Source organism: Gnatocerus cornutus, chromosome 2 (assembly GCF_029298725.1).
Source record: "Gnatocerus cornutus isolate USDA-ARS CGAHR chromosome 2, icGnaCorn1.1, whole genome shotgun sequence".
NCBI classification, from domain to species: Eukaryota; Metazoa; Arthropoda; class Insecta; order Coleoptera; family Tenebrionidae; genus Gnatocerus; species Gnatocerus cornutus.
Window position 1 is genome coordinate 17,018,234 of NC_142234.1, and position 17,694 is coordinate 17,035,927.

Below are 17,694 nucleotides of genomic sequence, written 5' to 3' on the forward strand. Positions count from 1 at the left end.
TAAAACAACGTTTTTAATTTATTACAAATATCACATTTTTTCTCTTTTTAATCACTACAAATTTAAAAGAAAAAACCTCAAAAATAGCAACAGAGAGGCTTTCACTTAACAAATCATAATATAATAAACTGTACAATTTGATAAAAAAAAGTTTAAAAAATTAAAGGGCTTGATTGTACAAATTTAACGAAATGGTGACTAGTAGCGCAGCTGCTTCAGTAAATAATTAATTTTTACCATTTGTAGAACCTGTTATGCAGGCATACAGGCGTTTGCCCCACCACGATTCAAGGTCAAATGGTTTAAAGCCTTCCAAAATGAGTGGCTCATCCTCGTAGTATATCGAATGATCGCCTGTAAAAATTAATAGATAAGACTCCTCTTAAAGGGTGCTAGTATTACTTTTTGGGCTTGAACAACCATCTTCTGGGCTCATCTCTGCACAAACTTTGTTCCATGCTGAAAGAAGAAACTGAAGAATGTCTCTAAATCAACCGTATGACTTACAGTCATTGATAAATTTGATAATTTCCTCGTGTTGAGGTGATATGACTTCCTGTCTGTGCTGATGTGGTGCCACTTTTTTGTTGTGAAAAACGGGCTTGGGAACCCTAAAGCACACATTTCAGACTTGTGGAGATGAAACTTTACATTCTACTTACGCTGGAACTTCGTTATCTTCACTTTCAACTGACTTATTTCTGGTGTATTCCCTCATGTTATCCATGTTTTGCCCCAAACCTAAGAACTTGGAGGTTAGCTCGTGAAAATTGGATTCTTTCGAAATTTACCTCGTCTGGTGGTTTTTGCAACGATTTTACTAGGTCCTTTGATATTATACATCATGGAAATTGGTCGTAAACATGTAAATTCCAAATGTAACAAAAAATGGAGCTCCTTTTAGACTTTAGTGGAGGAGAGTGAAAGGAGCGGTATTGCGAAATAATACGATCAGAAAAGCGGAATTATGTAATCTTTTAACTCGCTTTCTTTTATTCGTTCAATGTTAATTTAACATGATGAGTTTGCATAAAATATCCGTATTTTCCAAAAAGTTGAGGAAAATTCATGGCCGAAATTAAATGGCAACGCCGCAAATTGTCACGTGGATTCGACGTTAGCAGGTTGGCAACGCTGTCAGAATGGAAACATAACCTACAATTTTTGACAATAATGAGGCCCTCAGGAACAATTTAACATAAAATGTCTTCACTGTTAGTACAAAAGGCATTGCAGCTTGTAGACCCAGAGTTTAAACAAGGTAATTGTTTTATCTCCAGACACCAATTCTCATGGTTGCGTTGCAGGTGGTAAAAAAATTAAAAAGACAAAAAACGTATTTAATTTGGTGCCAGAGAGCCAAAAAATCACCAAAAATATAACACGGAGAGGACGGAAAGGTATTCAACAAAGGTGGTTTATTTGGAGATTAGTTTTTTCAAATTTTAGAAAAAGTTTCACTCTTATCTACTTCTAAAAAGTTAACAATACAGGAAGCTAGAAAGTTGATCAAAACTAAAGATGAGATTCTTAAAGACAACTTAAAAAAGCTGAAGAAACTACAAAAAGCGTGTGCCATTGAGCTTGATAAAGACACCACAGAGAAGGTATGATCTTTAAATTCTCACAACCCTCTAACATTCTTCATTTTTAGATTATTGAAAGGGCGGTAACTAGAAGGCCAGTGAAACCCAAAAAGAAGCCGAAGAAAGAACAGAAAACTGCCTTTACTGAAGAAGATTTCAAGAAATTTGAAGAAGAATATATGGCGTCTTAAAATGCCAGTATCTAATAAGATATACAGCATGTTCATGCTGATGTTAAGTGTACTGATAATTTTTTATATGCTGTTTATGTTGATAATTGTCCCTATTCTACCCTTGGATGAAAGTAACGTGCTTTCTTCAATTTCTCAGACTCCAATATTATTGTGTGCCGGCATTTCCGGACTTTTGTTTTGTGGAAGTTTGTCTATTTTTACTATTTTTGTAATGGGTAGAGGGAAATTTAAGGATTGTTGGCAATTTGCTAAAGTGAAAATAAAGTAAATTTGAAAAACTGAGCGTCAATTTTTAAAACAGTTATTTATGATTTAAGTCAAAGGAAAATAAAAATTGGTGAAGGCGCCTTGAAACCAGTAATATTTTTAAATTCTTAATGTGAAGAAGCTATCATCTATTAGGAATAGTTTATTTCTTGTAAAACAAAGTAGTGCTCTTCATTTCTAATCTTGTTACTAGCTCACTTGACAGATAGGTAATTCACCTTGAGTAATTCATACACGTGCGAAGAGTATGACTTAATTCAGATAAATTTTAGTATATAAACAATATCGTTTTGCGACAATGATCATTGATTAACATGAAAATATTGTTGCTAAGTTCGCTTGTACTGGGGCTTCTGCACTTCTGTGCGGCTGACTGTTCAACCCCCAGCGCTACAACCGTTAGTGGGACCAACGCCCCAACTGGAAAAATATGTTCCGGGGATCTGATTTTTGAAGACAATTTTGATGAGTTGAGTTTAAAAACGTGGGACCATGAAGTCACGATGGGCGGTGGTGGTGTAAGTATACTTCAAGGTCTTTTAATCAGATTTTTAATATAAAGAAATTTTACAGAACTATGAGTTTCAATGGTACACAAATAGTAGAACCAATAGTTATGCTGAGAACGGTTTTCTTTTTATTAAGCCTACTTACGTAGCTGATGAAAGTGGCGAAGGATTTTTGTCGACAGCTCATGTGGATATCAATGGGGACGTACCAACTGAACAGTAATTCTTTTTTTTTTCGTTGAATTCGTCTTTTCAATTGTGTTTTTAGATGTACGAATTCTTTGTGGAATGGTTGTATAAGAGATGGTACACTAAGCAGCATTATAAACCCTATTAAGAGTGCCCGCATCCGTACAGTCAACTCTTTCAATTTTAAATATGGCAAGGTGGAAGTTAGAGCTAAACTTCCTGCCGGCGACTGGTTGTGGCCCGGTAAGAAATCCTTTCTTTGAATCAGTCTTCAAGGTACTATTGTAGCTATCTGGATGTTGCCCCGGTGGTACGAATACTCCGGATGGCCCATGTCTGGAGAAATCGACATCATGGAAAGTCGTGGTAACCGCGACTATGTCACCGATTCTGGCGTCAACATTGGTACCCAAGTAGTCGGTTCAACCCTCCACTGGGGCCCAGACTGGAGCGTCAACGGCTTTATGGCAACCCACGCGGAAAAATCAAACCCTAATGGTTACAATTCTGATTTTCATAATTATCAGTTATTTTGGGACCAAAACAGCATTCAGTTTTCAATCGACGATGAAGTTATAGGAAGGTTTGAACCTCCAGCGGGTGGTTTTTGGGAATGGGGAAATTTTGAATCCACGGGACTTCCGAATCCATGGAGGACGAGCAAATCCAAGTTGGCGCCGTTCGATAAGGAATTTTATCTTATTATTAATTTGGCTGTGGGTGGTTTGAATTATTTCCCTGATGAAATTATTAATCAGGGCGGAAAGCCATGGTCGAACTCAGACTCAGCTGAAGCTGCCAGGACCAATTTCTGGAACGGAAGACAGCAGTGGTATTCGACGTGGAAGGTGGACACTGACGAACCCGCTTTACAGGTTGATTATGTACGAGTTTGGGCTCTCTAAGAGTTGCGTTTGCTCGGGAATAATTTTAAAAAACGATTATTTCAAAAACGTTATTAATACTTTAATAAAAAATTGATAAGATGTGTTGGGTCCGATTATTACGTTTTTACAAATGTTTTTCTTACAAAATAAGAATAAGAAGTATAAGAAATGCAAGAAAATTTCATTCTTATCTCAGTTATCAATAATCAGCATTTAAAGGAAGTACTTGGAATACTTTGCACTGCTGTTTCGGGTTTTGTTTGCTTTAAAATTTCTACATTGCACACTCAAGTATTTTTTGTCGATTAAAGATGTTTCAGCTATAAACTAACATTTTAAATTATTTGTAGCGGTACAAAAATTGAGTTTAGATTACATATCTTCAATAACATCTCTAAAAGCGGAGATAACAAGAAATAATAAGCCACGCAATCAAAGAAATAAAATTTATTGGAATACAGATGTTACATAAACTCAATAGGACCCGCGAACAAGATTCACGCCCCACCACGACCTGGAAAACTAAAATTCAGTTTTTTAACTAACTTCCTTGAAAACTTACATTTGTCGGCACTGCACCGACCGTTCCGACGTAACAAACGCCCTTCCTCTACTCCCTCTGGCAAGTCGTGTAGAAGCCAGAAGCTCTCTACTAAATTTATTGTACCCAGTTGGTCCAGTCGGTTGTGCCCCGCAAGTTTCCAAAGCCACGAAATCGTCAACGTGGAGTGAAGGAGGGCGTGAAGTATTTGGCGGTCTTGAACGAAACAGATCTGATCTTTGTTGAATAGTTCTTGGAAAGCCTCTAGCTCTCATTGGAGTAACTAAAAAACGCCATAAAGCACTAATTCGGGAATACGAAGTAACTTACTGAACGGCTTCTTCGTTTTGGTTTTTTGATCATTGTCGTGGGTGTCTTTCTCACTGTTGTTCTCCGATGGACAGATTCGGCACAACTTTTCGATTTCGCGGGCGATGTTGAAGTCTTGAGGTAAATATTGACGCGCTATTTCGGCGAGATCACAAGTTATGTTTTCATACTCAGATTCATCATTAGGAATTGATAACCAGTATCGAATTGTGAGTCTCTCATCGAAAACTTCGGACGAACTGAAGACCAACCGACCGGAAAATTGCACTAATAGAGACTCGGGCTCTGGTAAAATAGGCTCAGAGAACGTCTCCTTGCTTTCAGGGGCGTCGGACTGTAAGGATTTTACCACTCCACTGACTCCTTCCAATAAACTTTCAAACGTGATTTCTTCGTCTTTCAATTTCTAGAAAACCAGTTTTATTAAAGTTTAGTTTTCGAGGACTTACCTTTAAAATTTCTTCAAGGGTGATCAGAGGGTGTTTCTCCTCTTCACTCTCTTCACTCTTCCAACCTACGAAGCCCCTGATTTCCACCAAAGACATCTTCATCTTTCGTGGAGTGTACGGCAGAGCGGCATCCACTTCTTCCGTTGTAGAACACACTCTAATAAACTCCACCAGAGTATTCAACGTTGATAGGCACTCGGCGTTATCTTTCGAAAAGTTTTTGACCAATTTATTGAGTATCACCCCGAAGACGTCCCCTCGTTTGTTCAACTGGTCCCGCAAATGATAAAAACCGTAATCGTGTTCTGTTAACAACAATAGCGTCCGTACCGTTGGTAGATACGTAACAAAAGAACTATCTACTTGTAAGTAGTCCAAAATCATGGCAGTAAAACTTAAAATATGCTCCTTCACTGGTAGAGCGTTAGTTAGATACAAATCGGAGCTCATTTCGCTCTTTTCAATTCTATTTTGCAAAAGAGTGATTTCGATGTCGCAGAAACTTTGAATGATACTTAAAATACATTCTTGAGCTTGGATGTGAGCGGTACTACCGTTGTTCACTTTTAAAACTTGTGCAAAAATTTGTACAAGACCCGGGTACTTCTCATCAGTCTTTGCGTTGGAACTGTGGATTAGATACAACACGGCACATTTAAGCGTTCCATGAGTCACCAGACACGCTAAGAAATTTAACAGTCGAGTCACATGATTGTTGCAGACACCCACTTTACTCTCTTCGTTCGGGACAAGAGCTTTATATACCGAATCTAGAATTCCTCGAGCAATCATGATGGCTGAATTAGCTGCCAAATCCGCCAACTGCACACAAACTCTTCGTAATAAATTGATAAGTTGAGAATGTGACGTGGTACACAGCTTACTGATCAGTTCTTGAATGCTTCCACCATGTGGATGTAAATGCGCTGACCATAACTTCCTTAAATTGACAGCCCAAGCGACCTCGTCCTTTGATAATTCTTCAGTGGTCTGGATGGGTAAAGGCAGTGGTAACAGTTCGGATAAAACAAGCAGTCCTGGGATGAATGTGTAAGGAGCTGAAGTTACGTATTTGATGACTTCGCCACACATGAGAGTCCACAGAGTCTTGTTCAAAGAGTCTTTTTCGTGGATTTCATCAGATACAGGTTGGGTGTACACCAGTAGAGTGTCTATGATGATTTTACAAGCTTCTTGCGCTTGATGGTACGCAGCGGAAGTGTTCGGAAAAGAATTAAGCAAATTGTAAGTTTGCAACAACACCGGTACTGCCGTCAAGTCTTTGAAATTCGTGTTTCGACACTGTATCACATAAGTTAACATTTGTTTCAAGAGTTCTAAGCACGTGCTGGTGACGCTGAGGATCAGAAAACCTTGCGAAGACGTAAAAACTGCAGTGTGTAAACTTGGTTGCTCGTAATGCTCACAGATCCTCTGCAACAGCTTCGTCAAGATGGTAGTACCATCCAGAGAAAACAATTGTAAAATAACATGTTTATACTTAAGCTCAACGTAGTTGCTCAACGGATTATCGGATAACACAGAGCCACCAGCGTGCGAGGAAATACCCAAGTGATGGATCACCCTCAATGCTGTTATCAATTGCCCAGGAAATGCCGTCACGTTGTCAATTTGCTTGTTAACGATATCAATGAAGTGAGAAATATTGTCGTAGTTCAGCGTAATGCTCTCCAGAGGGGACAAGTATAACTTAACTTCAGTAAGCTTCGGCAGGAGTGACTCGTCGAAAACGTCCGATTGTTCCACTAACTGAGAAATCTGCTTGAAGTACGACTCCAAGAACTGCACGTTTGGGACCGCTGTTACAGCACAAGTTATTAAATCTATAATGTAGGCAATCGATGGGGCCTTCTTAATTTTGTTCAACTGAGCTTCGGATTTATCCTTCAGGTTTAGATCCCCCAGAAACTGGAGTAAACATTTGATATTGTCTTTCATTCCGAGAACTTCAGCCACGCAAATGCGCCCTATATGCGTGAACGTCAGGCAAAACAAACTGTGAAGATGATCAACAACTTCAAGAGCATCATAGTCTTGATTTTGCTTCTCTCCTATACTAATCAGACTGTCCACACAGTAAAGAGCTTCAATTTTATACGCCGCTTCAAGTCCCAAGTTGTGAGACTTAATTTCAACATAATCCTGAAGTGTGTACTGCAACTCCTCGTCTGTTCTTAGTAAGCACCTCAATAGGGGTTGCAGGATCTGGTGATTTTCAGACAGATATTCTAAGCCCTCGGGTGTTTTTAACAGATCAAACAAAATCTCGAAAATTGGAGTTTTCACTGCTGGTAAATTCAAAGTGCTGGGGCAAGTTAGCAACAAGAAAATGCACTGAAGCAAGTCAAACATTTGAAAGTACTCGACTAGGACATTCTTCGTGTCACCGCGTACAATCTCAAATTGAGCAGACACTGGTAAAAATCTCTTAGGTTGAGAGAACACAAACTGTCCGTTTTGTGAAGCATTTAAAATTTGTTCCAAAGAGTTCACGATTAGATTGATGTCTTCTGGGCTGAGCTCCGAAGGACAATTGCGCATCTCTCTCAACACTGAATGCAACTTATTAAAGATTTCATACAAATTGATCTTCTTTAAAATAGAGTTCAAAGCAAACTTCAAGCGAACTGAAGGATTCTTTCTTAGTTTTTCTACCAAAGTCTTGTAACCGTTGTTCTTGGAAATGCAAAGAGAATCGTGAAAGCCGTTTTCTCGACAACTGTTTGTGCTTCCTAGTAAGAACTTTTCGATAGCAAATTTATGGAGTAAGTACGTGTCCAACGCCTTGATTATCATTAACTTTATGGACAAAGCCATGTATTCTTGGTCATACAAATTGAAGAGTACCTCGTGGATATTAAACCCTGACTCCCAAAGAAGTTTCACAAATTCGGAACTACTGCAGCACCATTCAGCGAGTCGGACTCCACATTTGATGTGACGAATTTTGTAAACGGGTTGGTCTTGAATGTTTGCCATGTCGTAATTCAGTGCGATTTTAAGCCAATCAAGAAGAGTACTCGTAATGGTGTTAATTTGGTCGACCAGTTCTTTATCGTCTGCGTTGAACCTGCGATCTTTCAACGATTTAATAATCACATGAAGTTGCATAATTTCCGAAAACTGCTCAACGCTGCCGAATGTACTAATCAGTTTTTCGCACAAATGAATGAACTCTTCTTTGATTTCAGTGTTCAGTTTGGTGAAGTCTTCCAAAACGTACTTCGTGATGCTCGACTTGAAATAATCGTCAGCGATGCCAATGGTGGTTTTCAAATTCTCGTCGATACTGATACCATCGCTAGTCACAGTAAAAGGTGGTACTTTATCAAATTTTCGCAAGTTTGTTACTCCCGGGATAAACAACTTGATTAAGTCATCGTTGTTTGTGTATGCCCCCAAGTCGTCGTCCATTTCTTCATCTACGATTTCTTCGTCGCTCAAAATTGGCTCAAACTCCTCTACATCCATCGGTGCAGCTTCCTCAGCAGGAGGTGTAACTGTTTCGCGCACTTCTTTAACAGGACTCTTCTGTGGTGGTGGTGGTGGTTCTTCCCGTTGTTCCTTCTCTCTTCTCTGTTTTTCAACCACTTCTTCTTCGCTAAAACTATCAGGTTCTGGTGGTGAAGTTTCCTTCCTATCGCCGTGCGGAGTGTGTGGTCTTTTCGGTGACTGTATAGGAGGAGTTCTCGGTCTTTTCCTTTCATCTCGTTCGTCTCTAGAATACGATCTTCGGTAATTCTCATCATGTTTGTACGATCGGTCGCGGTCTCTCTCCCTGTCGCGTTCTCTGGTTCTATCGCGGTCCCAATCTCGTTCGTTGCGATAGTCCGGGCGCTCATGGTCCCAATCTCGTTCGCGGCTCACATCCCGACTATAATCCCGCGATTGTCTATCTCTGCTATGAGACCTCGGATAATTTTTATCGCGGTCTCGGTCACGGCGATCGGAATCAACGCGAGCGTGATCACGCTCGGTACTTCCAGTTTTTTGGTACCCGACTTCCCTAGGTCGTTCACGCTCGCGGTCTCGTTCCCGGTCTCGTTCACGTTCAGCGTCTGTGCCTCGAGGTCGAACCTTCGGGTCCCATTCTCCTTCGCCGTGGTGGTATCCTCTCGGGTCTTTAGGAACATCGCTGTAATACTCGCCATATTCTTGGGAATAGTTTTCCGACTGGTTGTATGTTTGCTGGTACGATGCAGCGTTCTGGTTATACTCAATAGGAACATTAGTTATATTGTCTTGATTCCATTCATTCTCAATGGTATTTGCAGAAATTATTTGTTGGGCGTCGGCGATGGTGTTGGGCTGCGCAGGTAAAGCCGGATTAACTACAGGTTGAATGATTTGTTCAGTGATGTTGTTTGTAAGGGTCCCATACACCGCTAGTGTTATGGTGGTGTACCATCCTCTTAGTACTAACCCATCTGTTGGAATCTTCCTTACAGTATCCTCGGGAATACAGTTGAGGTTGATACACCCGTTTTGGTTGTACTCGAAGCCTCCCAGACTTTCAAAGGTGCTTGCACCTGGCTTTCCTAAATCGTTTACGAAAAATTCGATCTGAAATTGGCTAGGATTGGTGGCTCCTAACCGAACGCCCCCTGGAAAGTCCGCTTGCACGCGAGCCCCCAAAGGAATAATCCGTACCTCGGTGACATACACGGGCTTGGGAAATTGTACTAAATCCAAATTCAACTCCTAGTACAAAACAATGAGAAAAATAAATGACGGGGAGATAAAGATTTACCTCAGTGTTGTCGTGGGCAAAGGTGTCAAAGAAGAGAAGTTCCACGACGTCCGACATTGTAATTAACGAAGTTTTAACATACTGTTTACACTATTAAAAGCACGTTTAAATAACTAACCAACATAAACTACGACTTCTTGCAAACTTTTTTAGGTTATGTGCCGACAGGTGCACCAACATAATAGTCGTAGCTTCTGTCAAATTAAACGAAGTAAGACTTATGTGAAAGTTGTGGTATAGAAGAAGACGGAGAATTTTATTTATAAACAACGTTATGTAAAATGTAAATATCTTTTATTTTGAATGATTTATAGCCCCTCAGTGTGGTTTTCTTCCCGGTGAAAAAGTAGGAATTATCCCGGTAACTTCCAGAATCAAATTTAGTAGAGTGTGTTTTAGGTTATAATGATTTTCACTCAACACTGATCAAAAAGCACAAAATGTCGAAGTCTGTGTTAGGTACCGCTCTTGTAGGTGCGTTTACACAATTAATTTTAAAGGGAGCACTAATATGACTAGTAAATTTCCAGGGGGCGGCACGGGCTTCATAGGTAGCCACCTTTGCGCCGCGCTTAAAGCCCAAGGCTATGGAGTAACCATCCTATCCCGCATGCCGGGCCCCCAGAGAATGACATGGAATGACTTAAACCACAACGGACTTCCTGAAGGAACAACGACTGTGATCAATTTAGCCGGCCAAAACGTCCTAGACTTCAAGCAGCGATGGAATGCTGGCTTCAAACAAAACGTTTTCAATTCACGTATTAACACCACTTCGTCTCTGGCTGCTGCTATTAGCAAAGCCAAAACGAAGCCCTGCATCTTTCTGACTTTCTCAGGGGTGGGTATCTACAAACCTGATAAAACTAAGGTGTATGATGAAGATTGTGTCGAAGAAGAATTTGATTTCTTGTCCCATTTGTGTCATAAATGGGAAGAGGCAGCTAAGCTTCCTGATGATTCTACGAGACAAGTGACAATAAGAAGCGGGGTTGTATTGGGGCGCGGCGGAGGGATGATCAAACAACTTTATTTGCCGTTCTTTTTGGGGGTGGGCGGGCCTGTGATGCCAGGCGATCAGTATTTGCCGTGGATACACATCCAAGACTTGGTAGAATTAATTCTTTTTGCTATTAGGAATGAGAAAGTTCATGGGACGCTCAATGGAGTGGCTCCACAGCACGTTACCAACAAGGAATTCACAGATGTATGTTTCCTAATTTTGTTGCAAAGTTACAATTTTGTTTACAGGCTTTTGCCAAAGCGATGAGGCGCCCCGCCGTATTCCCCGTTCCAAAGATTGTTTTAAATTTGTTACTTAATGAAGAAAGGGCTAATATGTTAACGCAAGGACAAAAGGTCTTACCCAAAAGAACTACAAGTTTAGGATTCCAATACAAATATCCTGATATTACATCAGCCTGTAGAGAATTAGTAACAAAGCGTTGATTTCTTGTTAAGGTAAAGAATTTATGTTGTTACAAAAAATAAAAATTATAATTTGAGTGCTGTTATGAAATTCTCACCCAGCACATAAACGTAACTATTTGAGGCGTAAATACCCAAAATTTCGTCGTTTGTCGGTAAACTGTACACCAGTTGTTGAGCAATCGTCGTTACTCTTCGTCCCGTAACTCGATTGCGTAATTCGTTGGATGTTATCCCCTTATTCTGACAATATAGAAAAACGTGTCGCGTTGATTCACAAATTACGCAATAGTTCAAGTCAGGGGAGCACACAAAAAATTTCATTTGTTGTTTAGAAGCCTGTAAATCAAACTGTAGTAAAAAGAAGTCGCTACTTTTTTGACAAAAATACCTGAATGTACCCTAACGCTAGTAAGGTGCCCTTGTGCTCCAATTTGAAGTCAGAGGAGTTGACTGACTGCCAAATGCAGGTGTCTACATCACTGCGCACTCCCAAGGCTAGAGCCGAGTCTTTGTTCAACTTAACAGTCAACAAAACTTGATGTGAGCCTAAATTCATTTTATGAGTGATATGATGGGAACTGCACGACAAGCGTTCAAAAATCGTCAATCTGTCGCTTTCAAAGTCACATTCCTCAACTTGTTGACTGTTGAATGTGGTCCCTGATGGAGGATCCGCCTGAAACTTATAAGTAAAATATGATCACAATACAACATCAGAAGCTTTACCTCCTCACTGCTAGTTAAAGGTGCCAACCGCTCTGCTATTTCATCCACTTGTGCTGGATTAGTAACGTACTCTCCAAATCTGTCTCCTTTAACAATTTCAGGCCACATCACTCCAGTTTCAGCTTTTTGTAAAACAACTGCAAAGCTTGTGTCTTTGCATGTCCAGCAGGTCGTGTCTGGGTCTATTCGTTGGTACAAATCACCTTCAAGTAGTGTTTGATTTTCATATTGGACACTTAAATGAGTGTTTTGAGCACGGACATTTATTGAATCTTTACACACAGTGTTGGGGAATGTAAATGTAACAGTGACATCTTCCTGTCTTTGCGTCCACTTATACTTTTTGGTAACTTCAACTTCTTGGACTTCTTGAATTGCGTTTTCTGAATCTAGCGTGAACTTACAGCCGGCATCGCTTACTACATGTACAGCTTCACAAGTACGCTCCAAGTTGGCGTACTGAACGAAACCATTCACTGTGAGTTCTCTTAACGCTACTTGATTCCACGACTCGTCTTTCTCCAATGTTACCCAATATAAAATAGTGGAATGTCTTTCATTCTCACCTTTTTGTCTTATAGTTGTTAGTAATAAATGCAACTGTGGTTTTTGTATATCCTTATAAACCACGTCTGTAAGTACGAACTTTTGATCAGAACCTGTTACATCTCCAGAAAACAATATTTTCCATTTATCGTCTATATCTTTTGAACCTCGATCTAAAACATACAAAAATCCCATTCCATCGCCAACCACGGCAATTTTATCTGAAGCAAATTTTAACGACACGTTGTAGTCACCAGGTGCCTGGTCTCTTTGAAGTGGTACTTTCCAGAGAACTGTACTTGCAAACTGATTTGTAAGAGACTCTACAGTGAACTTCTGGATGTTCAGTTCTTTGTCAATAAAATAGACAGACTCTACTTCATCGCTTTCTCCGATTAGATGGTTGTGGAGAGCATACAGTTTCGCGTGCAATAAAGAGTACTGATTCACGTCTGGTACTAATCTATCAACCGGTACCTTGAGTTGTTCCGTGATTGTGGGAATCTGAGTTAAAGACAGTTTGTAGCCTTCGAAGTTGGAGTTTAGCAGTGATCGGTCGGGGCGCAATTCCATTAACTTTGGAAAATTCTGCATGTTGAAGTTAAAAGGAAAGTCACAAACTGACAACAAACATAACCTACATTCGCTCCCACATGGTTGCCTGACAACAAACAGTGGCTATCAAACCCTTAATTTCAATTGCCTCCTGTATTAGTGGCATTTAAAATGTGATATGGAACATAAGTATTACATAATAACGATGTATTAACACTGAAGAACTTTCAGAATTTAACAATGTGGAGTTCTTGGTAATATTTTTTATTAAACAAAAGAAATTGAAACATTTTGAGAAGCTCTGACTGCAATCTTTTATTGTTTAGGGATTTTAGAGAAACCTCCGAAAATTTTGTTATGACAGTTTACGGATAACCCCACTTTTTGTGTTATTTTGAAAGTTATTTATTCAAAAATGGATAATTTAGCAGAACAGTGCGAGGAAATTGAGGCCTTAAAGTCAATTTACGATAATAACTTTAAAATGGAGACCGAGACGGCCTATTCAATGCAAGTGACCAAAAATGTAAAGTTGTTTATTACTTTAAACGAAAACTACCCTTCTGCCTCACCCCCAAGTTTCGAATTATTAGCACCCACGTTAACAGCAACACAAAAGGAGCAAATTGCCACTGAATTTCATCAAATTTACGAGTAAAAAATACCAAATAACTAAAACATATGGTAGCTGAAATTCACTTTTAGAAGTAACATGGGGGGACCAGTTTTATTTCAGTGGATAGAAAAACTAAAAGAAATTGCACAAGACAATACTTCACTGCCTGATGAAGCGCAAACGGAAATTTGTAATGTAACAGTTACAGTACCTCCAAGAGAATTTAATTTGGAGGTGATTCATGGGGATGTTATACAAGACAGAAAAAGCGCATTTCAAGGACATGCGGCCAAAGTAAAGTCCTTGGAAGATACAAAGTAAACATGCAAAAATAGCAAACTGTTGTGGGTTTAAATTGGATATTTTAGGGCTTTTCTTAATTTTTTGTTGGAAAATAAAAAAATTGCTCAAGCAACACATAATATCTCAGCCTATAGAATATTAACTGAAAAGAGGACAGTTTTGCAGGACTGTGACGATGATGGGGAAACTCATGCAGGAGGACGAGTTTTACATTTATTACAAATTCTTGACTTGACTGATGTTATGGTTGTAATTTCAAGATGGTAAATTAATTTCCCAATTCGTTCAACTTTTATTGGTATTTTCTTGTAGGTACGGCGGTATTCATTTGGGACCTGATCGGTTTAAACACATAAACAATGCGGCGCGACAGGTACTGGTGCAAGGAGGATTTTTACGCTCATGATACTCGTTTACAATTTATTTTTTTAGTAATTGATTTGTAAATATGATTGCAATAAAAACTTATATAACAAATCAATTGTCATATAACGGAGTTAACCTTTTTGGTTTGAGAGTATGTAACATCTGTTGCTTGTTTAGCAACAATTGCCTCTCCAAATTATCCACAGCTTCTTTACTTAACTCTTCCTCCGTCGTGTCTATAATTTTCTTAAAGTCTTCAGGTAACTCGTCCAAAAATATTGGGGCATCGAACGCGTACATCTTTTTGAAAACTTCGGTACTAATTTCGAACTGATTGTAGTCTCTCAACGGTTTCGTCCCAATAATGATGGGGATTCCTGGCGTGTCGATGTTGGGATACCCATAGAGTTTATACCTTTTGAATGAACCTTGAACGGACACCCAAGCTTCGTAAATAGTTTGACAACATGTACACTTATAAAATTGATTAGTAGGGACTGTGTCTTCATCAGTTTGTAACACAGAATAAAAGTCGTACCGTCCACGATGGATATTAACTAATCGGGCGACGCGACAAACGTCAGTTCGTACGGTTTTTGTCGCGTGAAAAGGAGTGTTACTCCTGAAATTTTAAATTTTATCCAAAAAATTAAACTTAGGATAGATAATACCTGTAAATATCTATCCGTGTTAAGACGAATATGAGACCTCCAAAGTGAAGTTTTGAGCGGTTAATCACAGAGCACAATATTGGCAAAGATTGACCGGCCGCAATTCCAGCTAAAGGCACCCACAAGCTCACAGTGACTTTTCCGGTACTTCTTGTGCTGTTAAAGCTTCGAGAGACATCAACTCTTTCTTCAAAGAGAAGGTGCTTTTCAGAGTTCAAATGTCTTCTAAATCGCACCAACAGAAACTGAGAATGGGTATAAAAACTCGTCTCGTTTTCTACCAGTACAGTTACTTTAGTTATATACCTGCAAACTCGTCTAAAGATATTTGTGGGAGCAATTATTTATTACTCGATGCTGCCGTAGTCTCCAAACCACGTTCCCGGAAGTCGGGAAGGCCAATAACACGAAAATGAGTAAGAGTCTAATCCTTCATGTTGATGGGCGAGCTCGCCCCCGCACAGTGTATGTCGCGTATAATAAAACTGTTGAAAACCTTTAAAAAAAGTGTTTTCGCCATAGAATCTTGGAAATTTACAAACCGGGATGGTTGTCTGCCAGCTGCAATTGGCAATCCCGGAGATCTAAAATGCAGATCACTCATCACTTTAAAATTATAGCGAAGTTTACGTACTTCGATGAAGGCGTTTTTGATTGCTAGAGGTTGAGGTGAGACGATAACAACTCTTCCGCGCAGTTGATTCTGCAAAATGCGGCGTTTTATTTTAATTCGACACTTGACATTACGGTCCATCATTCTGACAATATTGTGTTTTTTGGTGGAATAAAAATGGTGGATGCGCCGGGCTAAAGGCTTTTTCCTTTAAACATTTATTTAATAATACTCATTATATACAAATAAATATAAATAAACAACTTCTCTTACAAATTATAATTTCCTAATCGAACCTAACATTTCGGATATTCCTCGTATGTTTTCTAGGTACGTTTTTGGTGGCTTGTTCGACTTCCGCGAAGAAACTCGTGGAATTATGGATCGTCGTCCCCCCTAAGACTATGTTAAAGCTGGGATTGCTCTTGTTAAAGGAATGTACAGTTAGAGATTCTTCGTACGTAGCGCCGCCAACAATAAAAATAATTATATCTTGTGGCCTCCCACTAATGAAATGGTTTCCAACATACGGGTAAAGATTGTCTTTAAATCTTCCTTTGACCAGTTCTTCCAACGTTTCATGGATCAACGGCTTGTGCTGCGTGTATACATTATCAACTCCACTGAGTCCTTTGAAGAATCGTTTGGTGCTCTGCAGCGCATTTTCAACATTGAGAAAATCGCTTTGTCGCGCGTGAGATCCTGCATATTCTAGGATGTTGACAATGTTCTTGACTAGACGTTCAGGGACTCCTTTCTTCTTTAACATCTCAATTAATCCAACCACGTCGTTGTTACTGTGGTTTTGGTAACGTAGAGCGTACAACATTACCAATTTCGCCAAATCTGTGTTTCGAACTTTCTCGTTATTCATCAGTTTCTTTATATTTTGCAAGTGAGAGGAGTGGTCGTTTTGTGACGAGATCTCTTGTTCAATCTCCGAAACATCAAGCAGCTGGAATCTGTTTACCATGGAACTCAACTCTCCGACCACAGTCACATGTTTGGTAACATTTCCTGAGAGTTTCTTGAACTGTGGATACGCTTCAACAAAGTTTTTCATGTCCGCGATGCTTTCAATTTTCTGGTGACTTTTTGCTTTGGCTTGAAACTGGTCCATTAACAGTTTGATGTTCTGCCCAATCTCGCCATAGTTCAGGAAGATGTTTTTAGCGTAGAAAGGGTCCTGTTCTGCTGATAAAACGACCTCAGATAACTCCTTACTGACTCCTGGAATGCTTGATAAATTGACGCGGTTGTTACTTATTGTCAACAGTTCATGAACCATGGCTTGGTAAGTCCACTGGTTTAGTAAAGGAGTCATAGGATCATCTCTTCTATCCAAAATAAGAAGAAGTGGTTGACTGTTTTGTCCAAAAGCAAAAAGTGACGACTCCTTACTCATAACTTCATCTATTCTCGTCCCCAAATCTTTACAAAGCTTTGAATTAGCTTGATACCTAATTGCTGGACTCTTTTTTAAAGACAGTAGCACTGCGACAATCCCATGTACACTTCTTTGTAAGGCTGCAGGATTCCAAGAGAGTCCATTCATACAAGTGTGCAAGCCAATAGAAAACAAGTGTGGATTCACTGCTAGATAATCCATGTACAACTCTTGGACCTCCTTAACAACTTCTTGTTCATCATGCTCTGCTAAGATTTTTATATCAGCTTTAGCAATGATATTACTAAAGTAGATGTAATAAGCCCCGTACTTTGGATATCGCAATTCATTACACAACCGTTCAATATTTTCTTGAGTTGGGCGTAAGAATACAAGACATTTCAAGTAGCGCAGACCCATGGAATTACTTTGATTGGGTGAATCTAATCGCTCAAGTAAAAATACCTCTTTTTGTTGAATTTCTGACTGGCCGTACACCATACTGATAACACTAGTGGTCTCTTTATCCATTAACAATATTTTCATACCGGGTTCGCTTTCTTCGGTCATTTTTGTAACATATGCTTTCACGGCAGCGATGACATTCATTTTGACACTTAGTTTCACGTGTTCTTAAAGAGTTGAATAAATAATTTAGAGTTTACAAACAACAATAGTCTCACAAATTCTTAATTTTATAACGATTTTAATTAGAAGGAGTTGTCAACTAATTTGACGTTTACGTCATCTGATTAGC

At 39.4% G+C, this 17,694-nt stretch overlaps 9 protein-coding genes across 10 annotated transcripts; 4 read left to right on the plus strand and 5 right to left on the minus strand.

Moving 5' to 3' along the window:
- On the minus strand, positions 1 to 1,000 carry LOC148179599 (uncharacterized). The gene is made up of 5 exons (XM_088029367.1): positions 792 to 1,000; positions 663 to 741; positions 508 to 611; positions 403 to 459; positions 1 to 354 (listed from the first exon to the last, which is right to left on the minus strand). Exons 1-5 carry the CDS (start codon positions 844 to 846, stop codon positions 227 to 229), a joined length of 423 nt encoding a protein of 140 aa, XP_087885493.1. The 5' UTR covers positions 847 to 1,000; the 3' UTR covers positions 1 to 226.
- A 105-nt stretch (positions 1,001 to 1,105) lies between these two features.
- On the plus strand, positions 1,106 to 1,866 carry LOC148179600 (uncharacterized). Its single transcript, XM_088029366.1, has 4 exons — positions 1,106 to 1,261; positions 1,308 to 1,400; positions 1,450 to 1,607; positions 1,655 to 1,866. The coding sequence occupies exons 1-4, from the start codon at positions 1,204 to 1,206 to the stop codon at positions 1,775 to 1,777; spliced, it is 432 nt and encodes a 143-aa protein (XP_087885492.1). The 5' UTR covers positions 1,106 to 1,203; the 3' UTR covers positions 1,778 to 1,866.
- Positions 1,867 to 2,312: 446 nt separating this feature from the next.
- LOC148179601 (beta-1,3-glucan-binding protein-like) lies at positions 2,313 to 3,731 on the plus strand. The gene is made up of 4 exons (XM_088029693.1): positions 2,313 to 2,565; positions 2,621 to 2,775; positions 2,825 to 2,988; positions 3,034 to 3,731. Exons 1-4 carry the CDS (start codon positions 2,362 to 2,364, stop codon positions 3,648 to 3,650), a joined length of 1,140 nt encoding a protein of 379 aa, XP_087885819.1. The 5' UTR covers positions 2,313 to 2,361; the 3' UTR covers positions 3,651 to 3,731.
- Positions 3,732 to 4,063: 332 nt separating this feature from the next.
- On the minus strand, positions 4,064 to 9,893 carry vir (VIR_N domain-containing protein). 2 transcript variants are annotated; one of them, XM_088031455.1, is made up of 5 exons: positions 9,724 to 9,893; positions 4,953 to 9,674; positions 4,504 to 4,909; positions 4,195 to 4,456; positions 4,064 to 4,146 (listed from the first exon to the last, which is right to left on the minus strand). In XM_088031455.1, the coding sequence occupies exons 1-5, from the start codon at positions 9,778 to 9,780 to the stop codon at positions 4,107 to 4,109; spliced, it is 5,487 nt and encodes a 1,828-aa protein (XP_087887581.1). In that variant the 5' UTR covers positions 9,781 to 9,893; the 3' UTR covers positions 4,064 to 4,106. The 2 variants fall into 2 exon arrangements, with proteins under 2 accessions (XP_087887581.1, XP_087887582.1); XM_088031456.1 differs by having other exon boundaries at positions 4,064 to 4,154.
- A 12-nt stretch (positions 9,894 to 9,905) lies between these two features.
- Positions 9,906 to 11,228, plus strand: LOC148179603 (epimerase family protein SDR39U1). Its single transcript, XM_088031460.1, has 4 exons — positions 9,906 to 10,069; positions 10,123 to 10,197; positions 10,254 to 10,930; positions 10,975 to 11,228. Exons 2-4 carry the CDS (start codon positions 10,164 to 10,166, stop codon positions 11,170 to 11,172), a joined length of 909 nt encoding a protein of 302 aa, XP_087887586.1. The 5' UTR covers positions 9,906 to 10,069; positions 10,123 to 10,163; the 3' UTR covers positions 11,173 to 11,228.
- Positions 11,106 to 13,178, minus strand: LOC148179604 (nudC domain-containing protein 1). The gene is made up of 3 exons (XM_088031458.1): positions 11,881 to 13,178; positions 11,543 to 11,830; positions 11,106 to 11,490 (listed from the first exon to the last, which is right to left on the minus strand). Exons 1-3 carry the CDS (start codon positions 13,018 to 13,020, stop codon positions 11,218 to 11,220), a joined length of 1,701 nt encoding a protein of 566 aa, XP_087887584.1. The 5' UTR covers positions 13,021 to 13,178; the 3' UTR covers positions 11,106 to 11,217.
- Positions 13,179 to 13,334: 156 nt separating this feature from the next.
- On the plus strand, positions 13,335 to 14,377 carry LOC148179605 (protein IMPACT-A-like). The gene is made up of 4 exons (XM_088030051.1): positions 13,335 to 13,635; positions 13,687 to 13,914; positions 13,966 to 14,163; positions 14,213 to 14,377. Exons 1-4 carry the CDS (start codon positions 13,397 to 13,399, stop codon positions 14,304 to 14,306), a joined length of 759 nt encoding a protein of 252 aa, XP_087886177.1. The 5' UTR covers positions 13,335 to 13,396; the 3' UTR covers positions 14,307 to 14,377.
- On the minus strand, positions 14,378 to 15,695 carry LOC148179606 (uncharacterized). The gene is made up of 4 exons (XM_088029558.1): positions 15,572 to 15,695; positions 15,289 to 15,521; positions 14,938 to 15,243; positions 14,378 to 14,888 (listed from the first exon to the last, which is right to left on the minus strand). Exons 1-4 carry the CDS (start codon positions 15,692 to 15,694, stop codon positions 14,378 to 14,380), a joined length of 1,173 nt encoding a protein of 390 aa, XP_087885684.1. The 5' UTR covers position 15,695.
- A 50-nt stretch (positions 15,696 to 15,745) lies between these two features.
- On the minus strand, positions 15,746 to 17,693 carry Vps45 (vacuolar protein sorting 45). The gene has a single exon (XM_088031457.1). It carries the CDS (start codon positions 17,544 to 17,546, stop codon positions 15,837 to 15,839), a length of 1,710 nt encoding a protein of 569 aa, XP_087887583.1. The 5' UTR covers positions 17,547 to 17,693; the 3' UTR covers positions 15,746 to 15,836.
- Position 17,694: the final 1 nt, after the last annotated feature.

Bases quoted from the DNA above. Each gene is read 5' to 3' on its own strand.
- LOC148179599 (XM_088029367.1), bottom strand. From the start codon at position 846: ATGATGTATAATATCAAAGGACCTAGTAAAATCGTTGCAAAAACCACC. The intron at 460-507 runs GTAAGTCATACG...TTCTTCTTTCAG, and splicing joins TATCAAATTTATCAATGACT to CATGGAACAAAGTTTGTGCA. The intron at 355-402 runs GTAATACTAGCA...TAATTTTTACAG, and splicing joins TGGTTGTTCAAGCCCAAAAA to GCGATCATTCGATATACTAC.
- LOC148179600 (XM_088029366.1), top strand. From the start codon at position 1,204: ATGTCTTCACTGTTAGTACAAAAGGCATTGCAGCTTGTAGACCCAGAG. The intron at 1,401-1,449 runs GTATTCAACAAA...TTCAAATTTTAG, and splicing joins AACACGGAGAGGACGGAAAG to AAAAAGTTTCACTCTTATCT. The intron at 1,608-1,654 runs GTATGATCTTTA...CTTCATTTTTAG, and splicing joins ATAAAGACACCACAGAGAAG to ATTATTGAAAGGGCGGTAAC.
- LOC148179601 (XM_088029693.1), top strand. From the start codon at position 2,362: ATGAAAATATTGTTGCTAAGTTCGCTTGTACTGGGGCTTCTGCACTTC. The intron at 2,566-2,620 runs GTAAGTATACTT...GAAATTTTACAG, and splicing joins TCACGATGGGCGGTGGTGGT to AACTATGAGTTTCAATGGTA. The intron at 2,776-2,824 runs GTAATTCTTTTT...TTGTGTTTTTAG, and splicing joins GGGGACGTACCAACTGAACA to ATGTACGAATTCTTTGTGGA.
- vir (XM_088031455.1), bottom strand. From the start codon at position 9,780: ATGTCGGACGTCGTGGAACTTCTCTTCTTTGACACCTTTGCCCACGAC. The intron at 9,675-9,723 runs GTAAATCTTTAT...GTTTTGTACTAG, and splicing joins TTGCCCACGACAACACTGAG to GAGTTGAATTTGGATTTAGT. The intron at 4,457-4,503 runs GTAAGTTACTTC...GGCGTTTTTTAG, and splicing joins CAAAACGAAGAAGCCGTTCA to TTACTCCAATGAGAGCTAGA.
- LOC148179603 (XM_088031460.1), top strand. From the start codon at position 10,164: ATGTCGAAGTCTGTGTTAGGTACCGCTCTTGTAG. The intron at 10,198-10,253 runs GTGCGTTTACAC...GTAAATTTCCAG, and splicing joins GTTAGGTACCGCTCTTGTAG to GGGGCGGCACGGGCTTCATA. The intron at 10,931-10,974 runs GTATGTTTCCTA...TTTTGTTTACAG, and splicing joins CCAACAAGGAATTCACAGAT to GCTTTTGCCAAAGCGATGAG.
- LOC148179604 (XM_088031458.1), bottom strand. From the start codon at position 13,020: ATGCAGAATTTTCCAAAGTTAATGGAATTGCGCCCCGACCGATCACTG. The intron at 11,831-11,880 runs GTAAAGCTTCTG...TATAAGTTTCAG, and splicing joins CTTTAACTAGCAGTGAGGAG to GCGGATCCTCCATCAGGGAC. The intron at 11,491-11,542 runs GTATTTTTGTCA...TTTGATTTACAG, and splicing joins TAGCGTTAGGGTACATTCAG to GCTTCTAAACAACAAATGAA.
- LOC148179605 (XM_088030051.1), top strand. From the start codon at position 13,397: ATGGATAATTTAGCAGAACAGTGCGAGGAAATTGAGGCCTTAAAGTCA. The intron at 13,915-13,965 runs GTAAACATGCAA...TGGATATTTTAG, and splicing joins AAGTCCTTGGAAGATACAAA to GGCTTTTCTTAATTTTTTGT. The intron at 14,164-14,212 runs GTAAATTAATTT...ATTTTCTTGTAG, and splicing joins ATGGTTGTAATTTCAAGATG to GTACGGCGGTATTCATTTGG.
- LOC148179606 (XM_088029558.1), bottom strand. From the start codon at position 15,694: ATGATGGACCGTAATGTCAAGTGTCGAATTAAAATAAAACGCCGCATT. The intron at 15,522-15,571 runs GTACGTAAACTT...TCTGCATTTTAG, and splicing joins TCAAAAACGCCTTCATCGAA to ATCTCCGGGATTGCCAATTG. The intron at 15,244-15,288 runs GTAATAAATAAT...ACGAGTTTGCAG, and splicing joins GGAGACTACGGCAGCATCGA to GTATATAACTAAAGTAACTG.
- Vps45 (XM_088031457.1), bottom strand. From the start codon at position 17,546: ATGAATGTCATCGCTGCCGTGAAAGCATATGTTACAAAAATGACCGAA.